This window comes from Panthera uncia, chromosome X, assembly GCF_023721935.1.
Source record: "Panthera uncia isolate 11264 chromosome X, Puncia_PCG_1.0, whole genome shotgun sequence".
NCBI classification, from domain to species: Eukaryota; Metazoa; Chordata; class Mammalia; order Carnivora; family Felidae; genus Panthera; species Panthera uncia.
This window is the reverse complement of record NC_064817.1, coordinates 43989132-44006631: the sequence shown is the minus strand read 5'-3', so window position 1 is coordinate 44006631 and position 17500 is coordinate 43989132. Positions and strand designations below refer to the sequence as shown.

General features: G+C 45.8%; 1 protein-coding gene across 11 annotated transcripts in view; it reads left to right on the top strand.

Annotated features, from left to right (window-relative positions):
• The window catches only part of HUWE1 (HECT, UBA and WWE domain containing E3 ubiquitin protein ligase 1), a 166555-nt gene extending 151930 nt beyond the window's left edge, over positions 1-14625 (top strand). For 10 of the 11 annotated variants that reach the window (XM_049644605.1, XM_049644607.1, XM_049644611.1 and 7 more), the window contains 18 exons: positions 569-1115; positions 1808-2411; positions 3098-3219; positions 3332-3488; positions 4740-4872; positions 5154-5356; positions 5960-6087; positions 7380-7476; positions 8036-8185; positions 8841-9086; positions 9404-9521; positions 10094-10234; positions 11180-11467; positions 11583-11688; positions 12323-12440; positions 12741-12922; positions 13227-13417; positions 14005-14625. In XM_049644605.1, the coding sequence (XP_049500562.1) occupies positions 569-1115; positions 1808-2411; positions 3098-3219; positions 3332-3488; positions 4740-4872; positions 5154-5356; positions 5960-6087; positions 7380-7476; positions 8036-8185; positions 8841-9086; positions 9404-9521; positions 10094-10234; positions 11180-11467; positions 11583-11688; positions 12323-12440; positions 12741-12922; positions 13227-13417; positions 14005-14107 (3634 nt within the window). In that variant the 3' untranslated portion in view covers positions 14108-14625. The remainder of the gene's footprint in view (positions 1-568; positions 1116-1807; positions 2412-3097; positions 3220-3331; positions 3489-4739; positions 4873-5153; positions 5357-5959; positions 6088-7379; positions 7477-8035; positions 8186-8840; positions 9087-9403; positions 9522-10093; positions 10235-11179; positions 11468-11582; positions 11689-12322; positions 12441-12740; positions 12923-13226; positions 13418-14004) is intronic. The other variant, XM_049644609.1, reaches the window with a different exon arrangement.
• The last annotated feature ends 2875 nt before the right edge of the window (positions 14626-17500 follow it).

Sequence of the window (17500 nt, the reverse complement as noted above, 5' to 3'; positions counted from 1 at the left end):
AACCATAATCACAAAGTAAGGCAGGCTGGCAGCAGGTTGTGGTATAAGGAAAGCCATTTGCCTAGAGATTGTAATATCTAGGCCACAGAAGAAGAGGAGTTCATTACTACCCAGGCTGAAGCAGACTGTACCCAACATGCCAAAATGTAAAGGGAGTGATCAGTCTCTATGAGGCAGGCAGGCAACCCCCTAGTAGTCTAGAGAAGGCAGAAATAAACATTATTTTTAAGACTTCAAGTACAATCCAATTTTACCAATTGATGATACAGATATCATGTGATGTAAGGCAAGTCACTTAACCTATTTGAGCCTCTTGTTCATCACCTCAAAAATGGGCAATTCTTTAGTCTTATCAGCAGCCCCGTACCAGCTGGTATAGACATTGTAGAGTGCTTGGTACCCAGTGGGCACACAAGAGGGCAGCTCTTATTATTAAGAGCCCTTAGACTTAGGCACTTCTCCTTCTTATGCCTCCTTGGAGGTATGCAGCTCATCCCCCTTCCCCAGGCCTTATACCTAATCCCAGCATTCTAGCTACGTGTTACCCAGAAACTATGCTCTGTTCCAGGCCTTCTGGCAGTAATGTAGACACTCTCCTCCGCCTCCGAGGACGACTCCTCCTGGACCACGAAGCCCTATCCTGTCTCCTGGTCCTACTTTTCGTGGATGAGCCAAAGCTTAATACAAGCCGTCTACACCGAGTACTGAGAAATCTCTGCTACCATGCCCAGACTCGCCACTGGGTCATCCGCAGCCTTTTGTCCATTTTGCAGCGTAGCAGTGAGAGTGAGCTGTGCATTGAAACACCCAAGCTCTCCTCAAGTGAGGAGAAGGGCAAAAAGTCAAGCAAGAGCTGTGGATCAGGCAGCCACGAACACCGGCCCCTGGACCTCCTACACAAGATGGAGTCTAAGAGCTCCAACCAGCTTTCCTGGCTCTCAGTATCTATGGACGCAGCCCTAGGCTGCAGGACTAATATATTCCAGATTCAACGTTCAGGGGGTCGCAAACATACCGAGAAGCATGCAAGCAGTGGCTCCACTGTCCACATCCACCCCCAGGCTGCTCCTGTTGTCTGCAGACATGTTCTGGACACACTCATTCAGTTGGCCAAGGTGAGCTTGAACCCAACCAACTCTTGGGGATGGAAGAGGGATGGCAATCACAGCCTAGATGAAATCTGAACTCTGAGAGAGCAAGTAGGTCTTTCTTCACCGTTAGTGCTGAGGCCTGTATTGTTTCTGAGAGTTGTCAAGTGAATAATTTTGTGGGGTTCTTTTTACTTTTTGCAATTTTTGTGCATTATATCATTTCGTTATCAAAACAACTTTCAGTAATCTGTATGATTCCCATTTTACACATGAAGAAGCTGGGGTACAGAAATTTTTAGTGGCTTTGTCACATGGCTAGTAAGTGATGGAGCTGGACCTAGAACTTAGTTCAGTTTTCTTTTTAATAATCATTGATGCCATTTGTTGAGGGCCTGCCTTGTGCCAGGCACTGTGCAGAAATACATTATCTCCTTCTATCTCAACAATTTTTCAATGCAGCATAGGTGTGCTCCCCATTTCATAAATACAGAGACTGGCGCTCAGAAGTTAGCTAATCATCTCCCTTCAAAGCCCTTGTTTGTTTCTTTGGGCCACTTCACCATCAGTTAGATAAAACTCCTGTATGACATCTCTCCCATGTTGCCAAAGCTATCCAAAGGAGTAGAGAGTCTAGGAACCAGTTGTCTTTCCTTGTCAAGAAGACATATTTTCTCTGTGCACCCCCTAGATCAAGCATGTCCTTCTCTTGCCGGCAGGTATTTCCCAGCCACTTTACACAGCAGCGGACCAAAGAAACAAACTGTGAGAGCGATCGGGAGAGGGGCAGTAAGCAGGCCTGCAGCCCATGCTCTTCACAGTCCACCAGCAGTGGCATTTGCACAGACTTCTGGGATTTATTGGTAAAACTGGACAACATGAATGTCAGCCGGAAAGGCAAGAACTCCGTGAAGTCAGTGCCAGTGAGCGCTGGTGGTGAGGGGGAAACCTCCCCATACAGCCTCGAGGCCTCTCCCCTGGGGCAGCTCATGAACATGTTGTCACACCCAGTCATCCGCCGGAGCTCTCTCTTAACTGAGAAACTCCTCAGACTCCTTTCTCTCATCTCAATTGCTCTCCCAGAAAACAAAGTATTGGAAGCACAGGCTAATTCTGGCAGCAGTGCTTCCTCCACCACTGTTGCCACCTCAACCACATCTACCACCACTACCACTGCCGCCTCCAGCACGCCCACTCCCCCTGCTGCAACCACCCCTGTCACTTCTGCTCCAGCTCTGGTTGTTGCCACGGCTATATCCACCATTGCCGTAGCTGCTTCGACCACGGTGACTACCCCCACGACTGCTACCACTACTGTTTCAAGTAAGTGTGGATGTAGGCTGGAAGCCTGGGGTGTGTACACCCACCTCACCCCTCACTCCCCCATCCAGGTATTACTCCCTAAATGATAGCAGTCAGCTTGGTTTGTGTTTGTGAGAGCCAGAGGCGTTCATCCTTGACCTCATCAGTCCCAATTCACTCTCTCCATCCTTTTCCTCCCCACACCCATCCGTCCACCCACACAGACACTCGTAAAGACCAGCAGGCATTCACTAAATGTGGCTTCCCTAGGCTAAGCACCAAAAGGAGGATAGAGAGAGAAAGTCCCTATTTTCAAAGAACTCCCAACCTTTCCATCCTGGTTGAAGGAGCCAGTTCTCAGGACAGAGTTCAAGAACAGGCAGGACACCATGTGAATCAGGGTAGACTAGCCAAGCTGTCCTAGGAAATAAAGGGAATGAGCCCTACAGCAGACTAGTAAGAATTATTTGAAGATTTTGAGGAAGGGGCTCAATGGTAGGGAAACAGTTGAGAAATGTTTGGGATTATCACTTTAGAAGGTACAGTCCTGAGACTCCTTGACAAACTGAGTCATTGGGATTTGGCTTTGGTGGGTGGCTTTTCATTTTCACTACTTTCCCGTATTGAAGCCCTGGATGATTTAGTGATTTCTTGGTTCTGGCCTGTGCGTTTTAGAGGCTTACAGTGTTTCATCTGTTTCCTCAAAGCTTCTACAACTACTAAGGCCAGCAAATCTCCAGCAAAGGTGGGTGATGGGGGCAGCAGCAGTGCAGACTTTAAGATGGTATCCTCTGGCCTCACGGAAAACCAGCTACAGCTCTCTGTGGAGGTGAGTCCAGGCTCTTCTGAATTCCCAAGACTGGGGGAGAAAAGGTAAATGGGAGTAGATAAAGTTTTAAATCTTAAGTTGAGGCTCACCCCTTCTCTTTTCTTTTTCCCAGGTGTTGACGTCACACTCTTGTTCTGAAGAAGGTCTGGAAGATGCAGCAAATGTGTTACTACAGCTCTCTCGGGGGGACCCTGCAACCCGGGACACTGTTCTCAAGCTGCTACTGAATGGAGCTCGCCATCTGGGCTATACTCTTTGTAAACAGATAGGTAATAACAGGAGTAAAACGTCTTGTCTTTCTGAAACCTTCCACTGAGATATCCCCTCTTGGGGAAGCCAAGCGGAAGCCTTCCCCGAATCCCCAGGTTGAATCAAACTCCTTCCACTTGTGTAGCATAGCTCCCTGTACTCTCGTCCATTGCAACACTGATAATACTGGGTTATCATCTGTTTTCCCCTGCTCAGCTGTTCATGGAGAGCGAGGCTGGGCTTTTCTCTATATTGCCAGTGCCCGGCACGTGGCACGTAATCCATGCGTAGTAGTAAAGGGAAACGATCATGTATAGGACCAGCAGTGCTCTTTCTTCCATTTCTACATTCTGGGCACTTGCAGGAGTCCTATGATGAACCTGCTTAGGCAACTTCACCACCTCAGAGATGCACCTGCACTTAGGTTAGGCTCAAGAATGAGAGTCCAAATGGTACCCTCTGCCTTTGTGTACTTGTGAGGGTACAAAAGTTCTAAGAACACTTGGAAATTGTCTCATTTCAATCTTCCTTCCTGTTGTTACCAAGAGAAAACTAAAACCCAGGTTGATGAAGCAATTGAATTGACGAGTAGAGCCAGGTTTTCTTTCAGCATAGAGAGCCTGTTTGCTCTCTCCCACTCCCATCCCAATCATGGCTCTCCCTAGATTTTGGTTACCTGGTTAGTTCTCTCCCCACAAATGTGCCTGGGGCTTAGGTGATATGGGTGTTAATTAAACTGTTATGACCCAGGACGTTATGTTCTTTGCTACATGAGAACTATAAGGTTCTTCCGGGAGGAATTTGGCCACAGTCTGACCTTTCTTGACTGCTACCATTCAACACCCATGGGCCAGGCAGTGTCCTAGGCACTCTCCTGCAGTTCTTTCCTTATCCTCAAAATAGCCTTGTGAGATTAGTCTCATTATTAAAATGGATAAGTAAACTGGGAGAGGGAGCTAAGCAGTTTGCCTGAGATCACCACAAAAACCTCAGAAGTTCAAAATGTATACAGGCTCCCAAACCGATACTTTTTGTTCTCTGTACTGATCTGCATTTCATGTAGATTCTACAGATTCTTGAGGCAGGGTAAATTGGTAGTCTCTGGATGGTTGATCCATGAACACACATAGGTGAACAGCAAAATTCTGCTCACTCCAGATTCTCTGCAGCTGAGCAAAGACAATAGCCTGGTAGGTTTCTTGCAAAGGTTTGGCTTTCAGCTGCTTCACTAGGGAAGTCTGAACACTTGGTGGCTCCTCTACTTGACCCAGGTACCCTTCTGGCTGAGTTACGGGAATATAACCTAGAACAGCAGCGGCGAGCCCAGTGTGAGACCCTCTCTCCTGATGGCCTACCTGAGGAGCAGCCACAGACCACCAAGCTGAAAGGCAAAATGCAGAGCAGGTGGGTGGTAGCCACTCATTTGGCTATGGGGCCAAAATCTGGGATATTCTAAAAGGTGGCTCTTGCTGGTTTCCTGGTTTGTTTGTTTTTTTTTCTTTTTCCCCCCTCTCTGGGCAGATTTCTTTATCTGTCCTATACATACCTGACCCTATTTTTTCCCCACTGTGGGATTTCCTTTGGAGATTCTTTAACCCTCTAGCCAACACCAAAAAGCCCTGCTCACTCTGGATGTTTGTGCTTTGATGCTGTCAATATACGCAAGCCACCTCTACACTGTCCAGGTTTGACATGGCTGAGAATGTGGTAATTGTGGCATCTCAGAAGCGACCTCTGGGTGGCCGGGAGCTCCAGCTGCCTTCTATGTCCATGTTGACATCCAAGACATCTACCCAGAAGTTCTTCTTGAGGGTACTGCAGGTCATCATCCAGCTCCGGGACGACACACGCCGAGCTAACAAGAAAGCCAAGCAGACAGGCAGGCTAGGTATGGAACTGGAGTGTCCAGTTGAGGGTCAGGGTTGGTGGTGGTGAACTCAGAGTCCCTGGAGGGCAGGACCTAATGTCATGTCTCCATCCTGCTTGAACTTTCCAAAAAAGGAAATGATGATACTTCCCTAGAATGTTGATGGCTGCATTCTGTATCTCACTCAAGCTGTCTGCATAGGAAATTCATTAGGGCAAGTGAGAATTAAAGGGGAGTGGAAATCTGGCAAAGAAATTGGGGGCAGATCTTTCGCTGGATAAGGTTTAAGTCACCGTGTCTCCGTTCTGCTTCTTGGCTCACTCCTGACTAAAACTTTGCAGCCATGTTGCCTCAGCCATGGCCTACCAAATCCTACCTTTCTTCCTGTCCCACAGAACCTTCTCTACCTGCTACTATCCATCTGTGTACCACCATGCCCCCTGCCCTTACTTGTAATGGTAGCTCTTAGTGCCTGGTGATGAGCACTGTGTAGCTGCCTGAGCTAAATAAAGCTCAAGAGACTTCAGCAGGATGCCCTGTGGCAGCCCAGGCGATGGGAGAGAGAATATTGGGCATTCTCTCTTTCTACATTTTGTATCTTGCCTTTCTTTTTCTTTCTCCCAGGTTCCTCCGGTTTAGGCTCAGCTAGCAGCATCCAGGCAGCTGTTCGGCAGCTGGAGGCTGAGGCTGATGCCATTATACAAATGGTACGTGAGGGTCAAAGGGCGCGGAGACAGCAACAAGCAGCAACGGTTAGCATGATGCCTGTGGCCCCTCATTCATTTGTCTCTCTCCCCTCCCCACCACATCGTCAGTGGGGTTTCACTGCCCTTACCTTGTATGCTTTTGCATTAAGTTTGCTGTATGAATGCTTCTGGACAACAGGGTTACTTTCTGTTGGTGTTTTCTCTACTGTTTGTTCATTGTTTTGTTGGTTTGGTTTGGATTGATATGATTTAAAGCTTGGCCATCATACCCCACTCCCAGCTATCCAGTCAATAGTGGCGCTTTTGCATACTGCATAATGCTAAGTGTCTGGGTTCTAAGGGGATGTGGAATAAAGATTTTTCAGTCTCTTGGAATAATGCAAATACATCAGGAATCCAGCCCTTGAAATTCTCCCAAGCTTGGTCTACGTCCCACACAGCCTTTTCTAGGCTATGGCTGGTCTGTCTACTCTGGCCTCTGCTTCTGTTTTCCATACTGTCTTGGTACCTTGGCACCTAGGCACTCAGTCACTTTTAGGAAGAAACCCTCAGGTTTCTAGACAGCCAACTCATTGTTGGGATCCCAGCACAGAGTGGCTGCGGGAAAAGCCTGGCATCATGTATGTATGCTGTGGCACTCTCATTGTTTTCCTGTTCTTGAAACATGCAAGTCACCTTCCCAAGATCCAGGAAATAAAGGTATCCTGAGGCTTGGTTTTTCTTTACGTGTAATTACTATTCTACAGTATGATTTCATTGAGCATGCTGGGAATGTCCTAGAATTTGAGGGCTGTGACTCCCAACAAGGGAGAAAGGGAAAACAGCTATCATTCTGAAGTACTTTTTTCTGCCCCGTCTTTCCCACACCTGATAGGGTAGATGTTGGCTTTGTGAATAATGCCACCCATCAAAGGCTTTCCCTTATTATTTCCCCTTTTCTGAGCAAACAGAAACAGAGAGCCAAACCTACAGTCTGTTCACTTGAGTTTTATATGTAGATGCACATATATGTAATCTGTCCCCAGAAGAAGTCTTCCAAGTCTGTATCCAGAAGGCTGGTGTCTGACTAGATGTAGGTCAAGAGTAGAGTGGAGGCAATGCAGGAATCTAAGGAGCTTTTCGGAAAAGCTTGCTAGCTCAGGGTGGAGGACAGCAAAGGAGGTGGGAAGGCCATTCTTTTGTTCTGGAAAGCCACAGGGTTTTCTGACCAAATATATAGGAAACCTCTTTCCAAACTTAGTATGTGTGAGAATGGATAGAAACAGCCTCTAGCCTCTCCCTGAGGAAAGCAGAGTTGCATTGCACCCTTTATGTGACTTTGTCTCCCTTTTATCCAGTCGGAGTCAAGCCAGTCAGAGGCCTCTGTCCGGAGAGAGGAGTCACCCATGGATGTGGACCAGCCATCTCCCGGTGCTCAGGATACTCCGTCCATCGGTCAGTACTACTTACTGTTTCCAGTGCACCAAAAGAGCCAGTCTTCATGAAGTGTCTGCTGGGTCCCCTGTTCTCCACATATATAAGCTCTGTTTTCCAGTTTGTTCCACTGAACGCTGGTTTTTGTAAACGTTAATAGGCTTTTACCAACGAAGATCAATATCACCATCTCGCGCCCTTATTAGAGATTCGTAGCATACACTACAATTCCTGGAGTTAAGAAACTGTGATGTGATGTTAGATGTGGAGACAGCACGTGTTTCAGTTGTGGCTCCCCCATTTAGTGACTCTGGTACCTGAAGCAAATCTCTCTTGGCTTCAGTTTCCTTGAATGTGGCTCTTGCAAGTGAGAAACCAAATTTTTTATTGTATTAATTTTATTTAAATTTAAATGTCATCCAGTGTAGGATTAGAGCTTACTTTCAGATGTCACTCAGTATTACTTAGTAGCCAGTGAGCCAGTCTCCTTGATCTAATGGCTTGCACAGCTGGTCTGGGAAAAAGCTAAATGAAGGAAATACCTCAAAGGCTTTCTGTCTCTCTTCTGTGTGGCCTGTAGGCTCAGATGGAACCTCACAAGGGGAGAAGGAGGAGAGGCCACCTGAGTTACCCCTGCTCAGTGAGCAGCTGAGCTTGGACGAGCTATGGGACATGCTGGGAGAGTGTCTAAAGGAACTGGAGGAATCCCATGACCAGCATGCGGTGCTAGGTGAGTTGTGGCCTTTGGGCCAAGGTCCCAACCCACTGATCTGCTCTGGGCCCTTTCTGCCAGCTTAACTTTTTTCCTTCCAGATCACCCCTCTCAGTGTCTCTGAAATGAGAATTCAAAGGAGAATTCAAATTCTGTCACTTTAGTATCAGAAAAAAAAGATTTGCCTTCTCTTTTAGTAGCTGGTATCTTTCACTTTTTAGACCAGGGGAATCTTTATAACTGGTAGCCTATTCCATTTTTCTTTATTTATTTTTTTTTTAATTTTTTTAACGTTTATTTATTTTTGAGACAGAGACACAGCACGAACAGGGGAGGGTCAGAGAGAGAGGGAGACACAGAATCTGAAACAGGCTCCAGGCTCTGAGCTGTCAGCACAGAGCCCGACGCGGGGCTCGAACTCACGGACCGCGAGATCATGACCTGAGCCGAAGTCGGACACGTAACCAACTGAGCCACCCAGGCGCCCCTCCATTTTTCTTTAGTTTCAAGGAGGCTCAGACTTCCTCCGTGGCTTCATTTTTCTTTGTTACCATTGTATTTCTCCTGCAGGTTTTCAGTATTTCTTCCATACTGTACTTCTGTAATTTGATCATGAAGGAAAAGAGGTTTGTATGTTGAAGTTTCAAAACTTCCCTATCATTCCTACCCCCAGTGCTACAGCCAGCTGTCGAGGCCTTCTTCCTGGTCCATGCCACAGAGCGAGAGAGCAAGCCTCCTGTCCGAGACACCCGTGAGAGCCAGCTGGCACACATCAAGGATGAGCCTCCTCCACTCTCCCCTGCCCCCTTAACCCCAGCCACTCCTTCCTCCCTTGACCCATTCTTCTCCAGGGAGCCCTCATCTATGCACATCTCCTCAAGCCTGCCCCCTGACACGCAGAAGTTCCTTCGCTTTGCAGGTACAGGGAACTCTTAGGCCTCCAGCGTAGAAGGATTCATTTTTTATACAGGGTCATTTCATACATTTTATTCTTAGCTGTTTCATGGGGGAGAGGGATGGGACTGAGTGAGAGAGAGAGAGAGTGTGTGTGGGGGGGGTGGCTGGGTGGGTAGGGGGAGAAAGAGAATGAAGCTAATGAGGGTAGGGACCAGATCTGAAAGCCCTTTTGTGCCATACTTTTTTCTCTGAAATAAGAAAGTTGCTGGTTGGTTGGCTATCATGTAGTCTTCTGGGAACCAGGATGTGCTGATTCCTGCTGTCCCTTTCTCCCCACAGAGACTCACCGCACTGTGTTAAACCAGATCCTACGGCAGTCCACCACCCACCTCGCTGATGGACCTTTTGCTGTCCTGGTAGACTACATTCGTGTCCTCGACTTTGATGTCAAGCGCAAGTATGTGCCCTGGAGGCTGTGGGGATGGGAACTTTTCAAATGCTATCTTCTCTCCCAGAAAGGAGCCAAAATTCCTCCCGAAGGAGTGTTTTCAGAGAAAGAAGTTTCCATTGGTGGCAGCCCTTGGAAATGGTGCTGGGTGGGAGGGAAGAGATTCATCTGTGTCTCTGACAGTCATTGTACCTAAATACTCCCTGGTCTTCTCCATCCTTCCTCAGAGAAGTGCAAAACCTTTGTTTAATCACATGACTCCTAAAGTTCCATTCCATCCTTTGGGGTAATACAGGAGGTGCAGGTAGCCATAGTACACTTACAGCATGGCTCAGCAGAAATTCTCTGCCACAGACTCTGGGCCTTTATTCGGTGGAGATGGGAAAAATTTAGAGTTGGTAATGAATAACCTGCCTCTCCGAACTACTGGGCACTTCCCCAGGGGAACATTTGGGGAGCAAGGATCAAAGTGTTGGGAGGATGGGAGGAACATCACTGTGGATCTTCATCCTAATCAAGATCAAGCAAACAGAAGTTTGCTCTGCCACCCCCAATCCTATTTTCCTTTTCTGCCTCCCAAGATATTTCCGCCAAGAGCTAGAACGTTTGGATGAGGGGCTTCGGAAAGAAGACATGGCTGTGCACGTCCGCCGTGATCATGTGTTTGAAGATTCCTATCGTGAACTGCACCGGAAATCCCCTGAAGAAATGAAGAATCGATTGTAAGAGCCCATAAGAGAGAAAAGAGGATGGGAGGGTGGAGCAACTTCCTACATGGTAGTGAAGGCTTACTTAAGCACCAGATATGCCCAGGAACTGAGGGAGGTGCTGCCCTCCCCAGCAGGAATTCCAAATAGGAACCTGGTAGAGATAGTCTCACTGAGCTGTCTTCTGTCTTCTCGGTCTGGTCTCAGAAGACTGGTCTAATGCTGGCTAGGCTGACCTTTGGGATGAGCTATGCAACAAATCCCAGAGAGAAGAGTCTTTGGCATTTATAAGGATAAACCTGATGGCTTCACAGAGAGCTTTCTCTGTTGTTACATTAGGAATGGGAAGACTGCTGAGCAAATGGTATCCTGGCTTCAGGGAGACCACACTTGCATGAGTGGCTCCTCACCAAATTGGTAATTGTTTACTGGTGATTCTGAAGCCACCTAGAAGAGATCAGCAGTTTAATGCCAGTGAGATGAAAGACCTGTTGGAGTAGTTTGACGCTCCTGAGCTCAGGAACTTGATTCCTCCTCTCCCTCGTGGCATGGGTTCCCCATCCATGTAATCATATAGGAAGTCAGAGACACTTCTGAGACAGACTGGGCCCTGCTCCTCCACCACCAAATCCTTAACAGGTATCAGCCTGATCAGCCCTCTCTGACACCGCTGGATTCCTCCTCTCCCTGCTTTCCCTAAGTGAGGCCCTCATTTAAGCCTCTATACCTTTCCTGTTGATGAACCTTTACTGATAATTCAGGACTTCTTTTCTGTTGATGCTTTTTTTTTGTCCCAGATCCCTACCCTTCCTCTGGGCTTTCCTGGCACTCTGTATTCACTTCTGTTCTCTGATCCTGTACCCCCCAGCCATTGCTTCACTCACTCACTCGGGTCATACTACATAAATGAATGGATTTGTCCTGGGCTTTCTGCACATCTGTTTCTGGTCTCTTACGCAGGTATATAGTGTTTGAAGGAGAAGAAGGGCAGGATGCTGGAGGGCTCCTACGGGAGTGGTATATGATCATCTCTCGGGAGATGTTTAATCCTATGTATGCCTTGTTCCGTACCTCACCCGGTGATCGGGTCACCTACACCATCAACCCATCTTCCCACTGCAACCCCAACCACCTCAGCTACTTCAAGTTTGTTGGACGCATTGTGGCCAAAGCTGTATATGACAACCGCCTCCTGGAGTGCTATTTTACTCGGTCCTTCTACAAACACATCTTGGGCAAGTCTGTCAGGTGAGGATGTGGCAAAGGATCCACATTCTCTTTTGACAGGTTCTTTTCTTGTGTCCCACCCCCATTCTTCTCTCCTGCACCCTAACCCATGGTGACCCTGATCGTGTTTTTCTAGATATACGGATATGGAGAGTGAAGATTACCACTTCTACCAGGGCCTGGTTTATCTGCTGGAAAATGATGTCTCCACACTAGGTTATGACCTCACCTTCAGCACTGAGGTAGGTCAAGAAATTGTCACCACAGCACATTCTAGCTAGTCCAGGAAACCCATTATGGGGCCACCCTTGAACTGGGATTGGATAATCTCTTATGCTTCTAAGGAAGCATCTCATCTGTTAAGTCCCATGCTCCATTCCCCATCCAGCAGTGAGCAGTGGGTATTTATATGAGACATCACAAACAGAAAAACCAGGATTTGTAAAACAATTCAAGTTCCTAGTTTCCTCTTTATTTATATACATATATATATGTATATAGGTATTTAAAGTCTCCAATTCCATATTCTTCATTTCCAGAAGTAGTTCATTGTAGAAAAATGGTATAAATAAATATCAGTCTTCCTCCAAATTGTTTTCCATATAGATTGTACTGTATCATATTACACGTTAATCATGCCTTTTCCCTTTTACCATTGACAATTTCCTTATTTTCAGCCTTTATGTGTTTTGAAGCCAAACCCTTGGCTTTTCTCTATTACAAAGTTAGGAGCTCCTGAGAAAAGATACTTTTTTATGACCTTGCTTCATCTCTCTACCCAGGACATGGCAAAGATTTTACATATTCCCAGGTAGCTATATAAATCACATCCTGGACCAAGCCTGGTATGAATGATTGGTGTTTTGGGTGTTCCAGGTCCAAGAGTTTGGAGTCTGTGAAGTTCGTGACCTCAAACCTAATGGGGCCAACATCTTGGTAACAGAAGAGAATAAGAAGGAGTATGTACACCTGGTGTGCCAGATGAGAATGACAGGTAGGGGAAATGTCCCTTATACTCCTTGTTGCTCATATGGGAAGAGGTCAGGCCTCACTCATTTCACAGATACTGTTTTTTCTCTTCCCCTGTGCCAGCCACAAATCCCAGCCAGAGTCCAAACACCTGACCAAAAAATATTTCCCTTAATTCACCCTATACAGGGGCCCAGAAACAGTGTTAGGTGAGGCAGGTATACCATTCACAATCCTAGTTGCAGCTGGAGCCAGATTGAGGACCTCTGACCTCTACCAGTTGTGTGAGTTTAGATGCCGCATGGCTTGTTGGTTCTCTCCCCAGGAGCCATCCGTAAACAGCTGGCAGCTTTCTTAGAAGGCTTCTATGAGATCATTCCAAAGCGCCTCATTTCTATCTTCACTGAGCAGGAGTTAGAGCTACTCATATCAGGACTGCCCACAATTGACATTGATGATTTGAAATCCAACACTGAATACCACAAGTACCAGTCCAACTCTATTCAGGTGAGCTGCTACTGGCATCTTTCTCCTATCCCTAAGCAGTGCTAGTTTGTATGACACCAAATAAACCAGTACTCTTTGGGGACATGAAGGGGGTATAGGTGACAGCTTACTTACACCTAACTCTTCATCCTTCTAGAACATGTTTTCAGGTGATGTTTTTGCTCATCTTATGAATGGAGGAACTGAAGCCCATTTCACGGAAGGGACTAGCCTAAGATTTCAAATCCTAAGATTTCAAATCCTATCCCCCCCTCTTTTCAAGAGCTCTCTACCTAACACTGGCTTCTTGTGTCCTTTCCCACAGATCCAGTGGTTCTGGAGAGCATTGCGTTCTTTCGACCAAGCTGACCGTGCCAAGTTCCTCCAGTTTGTCACGGGTACTTCCAAAGTGCCCTTGCAAGGCTTTGCTGCCCTTGAAGGTATGAATGGCATTCAGAAGTTTCAGATCCATCGAGATGACAGGTCCACAGATCGCCTGCCTTCAGCTCACACATGGTAAGAGGAAGGATTTGTTCCCTGTTTTAAGCATTCATGATTGAGCTTGCATATTTGCTGCTTCTAGGCCCCTACCCAAGGGCGGGAACCCAAATCTGGCCCCAGCTATGCTAGACCTTGGGGTAGCTCACAGTTTGATAGTTTTGTGGAAAAGGTGATGTTTGAGATGAGAAGCTGGCCCAGATTCACAGTAGGTTGGGGAGACATTGCAGGTCAACACTGCCACATGAGAGCACAGTGTACTCCAGGGCTCAGTTGGAGCAAGAGGTTGCAGGCAACAGAAGGCTGAATAACTGAGCAGAGGTTGGATCACCAGTGACCCCAAAGGCCTCCTTGGAGCTTGCACATTAGCCCATAGGCAAGGCTGTGGTGTTTAAGGAGTGACAGGGTCAGATTTACATTTTAGGTGCCTCATGGCCAGTATTGGGGCCAGATTAGAAGAGGGCAGAGCAGGCTAGGCTAGAACAGCAAGTCTTCAAGAAGTGAGGAGTAGGTTCCCTTAGGGAGAACAGGTCAGTGGGCACCATGGGAACACAGGGATTTGGTTATAATCTTTTGTCACAAACTGATTTTTCTTCTTTCCCTAGTTTCAATCAGCTGGACCTGCCTGCCTATGAGAGCTTTGAGAAGCTCCGCCACATGCTACTGTTGGCCATCCAGGAGTGCTCTGAAGGCTTTGGGCTGGCCTAATAAGGCTCTGCCCACCACTGTGGGGTTTTTCTATCATTGTTGGACCTGGGAATGGGGGGAAATGAAAACAAAAAAGAACCCGAAAGAAAATGTCAAAAACCAATAAATGAAATCCATCAACTCACCATGTGTGTGTCCCAGCTTCCCCAGCGCATACCCATTGCCCCTGTCCTGCTCATTTTCTCTCCCTCTCCCTTTTCCTCACCTCCTCCTCCCTGTTCCATGCCGTCCATGATCCCCAGCCCATGTGTTAAAAAGGCATTAGCCTTTGCAGGGACCTGTTTGTCCCAACTGTTTGAACAGTGTGCTCCTCAGATTCTGTGTTCAGAAGGATTTGCTGCATTGAGACTTGAAACCTTTGGATAGGGGAAAAAATTATATATATATATATTTTTTTGTTCTGTTTGCATTTCTTAATTTGTGCTTGGAATGTGTTGATGTGCACAGCTAATGATTCAATGCGAGACAAGATTGGCGTCTGTGTTGTGGAGGTTTCAAATAAAGAGCACTCTTCATAACTCACTTTTCACAATGGAGTTTTTTTCAAACTTAACTCTTGAGCACATGCTACTACATCTGGAGAAAAGATGCAAATGGACTCCAGAAAACCAGCTCTGCCACCACCACTGGTGCATCTTCCTTCTTCAAAGGCGGTTTCCCAGTAATCAGGAGAGATCAGCAGCCACCAGGAATTGAGGGAAGCCTGTTTTTTAGAATGGGACCTGCACTTGAGGGCGGTGATGGTGTTACAGATTGCAGCCAAGGACAAAGCATCACTTTGCTTGAGGGGAACAAACCAGGTTTTAAGAAACATTCTGAGAACTCAACCCAACTGACAGTTCTGTTTGGTGAGCCTTTATAACAGCCTCAAGTCTAGAGCTCAGTTTAAAATTTTGATTTCATTTAATGTTTTAGTTTATTTCTAACAAATTTCAATAAGCAAGTAATTTGACTAGCTTTCCAGAAGAACAGTCTTCCCATCCTTTTTGGTTTTGTTTCGTCATCTGCCAGTCTGTTCACAGATCACCCAATAGTCTCTTGTGGTTTTTACTCCATCTAGCAGTTACAGCTGATCGAAGGACTTTGGTTCCAGCCTTCAAAGAAAAAAATAATAAAGGTTTAGTTAGAAAAACAACCCCGAGTAATGCTTGCTTTGTGTGGTTTTCCTCATTCTCTGGAGGTCCTATTTCATAAAGATTTTCCCCTTAAGCTGATCCCCCTTGGCCCTGATGCAAATGGCTGCTAGATATTTTCTCCCTTTTTTAAATTGACACTTAACCTTTGCCTCATCTGGCTGACACCTGAGAAGACCGATGAATTGGCCCTGTCCCTGCTACTGAGATTCTAGTCCAAGGAGAAGGAGACTGAGTAGTTCTGTGACAGATGTAGGAAGGTTCCCAGGTTCCCAGAGAAGTACCTGACCTAGCCTGGAAGATCAGGGAAGGCTTTCCATTGTCAGCCACTCGACTTGAATCCCAAGGCTGGGAGTTAAGATTAAGAAGGCGAGATTAATCTAGGTCAAGGCAGTAGGAGTCCAATTGACACAACTTAAGCAAAGGATGGTGGTGGCCTAAGATGAGGCTGGGAGTCCAGCAGGGCTTTGAAATGAAAATAAGCAGAAATATGGTAGAATTGATAAATAAGCTTAACTGATTCTTGGAGCACCTGGGTGGCTCAGTCAGTTAAGTGTCCGACTTCAGCTCAGGTCATGATCTCACAGTTCTTGAGTTCAAGCCCTGTGCCAGGCTCTGTGCCGATAGCTTGGAGCCTGGAGCTGCTTCGGATTCTGTGTCTCTCTCTCTCTCTCTCTGCCACACCCCCACTCTCACTCTGTCTCTCAAAAATAAATATTAAAAAAAAAAATTTTAAAACTGATTCTTGGAAAAAATCAAAGAATAAACCGCTAACATTTAAATTGGAGAGGTACAAGGTTTGGGAGTTGGGTATGGAGGCTGGGAGTACAGATGGAATAACCCTGAAAAACAAAAACATCTAATTCAGTGGCATACTACAGAAACCTAATGGGACCCCAAGTATGATTTGCCTTTGGGATATGTGTGTGGTGTAATATTTATCACCTCAATGCCAGTCAAAAAAATTCTGTCAATTGATGCAAGGCATTTGCTAAAAATTATTACTGGTAACTTAAAAGTAAAGACAGTACCTTGATGAGGTTGCCTTAGACCAACAGCCAACATCACGCTGGAAGCATAACGTGGCCAATCACCACTATCAACACTTAACACCAGTTCTAACCAGTTCAATAAAGCAGAAAATGAGGTATAACTGTTGAGAAACTTCACTAAACAAAGAGAACCACAAGTTGTTAGAACTTAAAATTGACTCTCAACAAGAGGACTACTTAACCATGAACAAAGCATTCGCCCGTGTAAACATTTATTGTCCAACACGCATGAGTAGGTAATAAATTCATACAGTGGAATTCTGTGTAGCAGTAAAAATATCCATTGAATTTATCAACATGCACAATCTTGACAAGTATGAGACCTGTTTAAAAGTCACAAAACAGTACTACATGGCATACGTACCAAGAGCGTGAAAAACTACATCTGTATATGTAAAGAGTATGAAAATCCATGCAGAAGTATGACAAAGTACTGCACAGTGTTCAGGATAAGTTATGGGGGACAAGGAGATGCAGTTTGGAACGGATAATTACACAGCCTCAACTATGTTGGTGATGTTTTATTTTTTAGGCTGGGTGGTGCTAGACAATGTGGGTGTTCCTTACAATGCTATCTATTATAATACTTTATAACATCTGAAATATTTTGTAATTAGTTTTTTGAGATAGACAATTTATTATATTTCACGATGAATTTGAGTTAGGCAGCAGGGAAGTCTGTAACAGGCCTAATTCTACATGAAGGCTAATTAATAGCTGCTTTCTTGATACGATTAAACAGGTCTCTTTTTGCCCCCTAGTAATTCCCACTGATCTGCCTGTGCATTATGATTACCATGGGTTGTTTCCTTATTAAAATAGTCCTCTTTTAATTATAGGGTGACCATGTACTTTGTCATCCAAAGTTAGACAATTTTAAGAATAAAAAGGATGCTATGAATAATTATGCTGGGCCACAGGCGCAAACCAGATAAACTGGAACATACGGTTCTATGTTTAGGATGTGTATCTCGCCTTGGCTGGGGAGAGAATTATTACCCATAGTAAACATAAAATATTGAGCACTTACCATGTGCTGACAATACTGAGAAGGCCGTGCTTTCCAAAACCTTACTGAAGGGAAGGAGGCAGGTGTTAGGAAAGTACAAGGGGCAGTGGGCACACAGAGACTTAACAGGCAGGGGTAGCAAGATTAAACATTTTCTCAAATACAAGCAATAACCAGAGAACATAACAAAAAATAGATT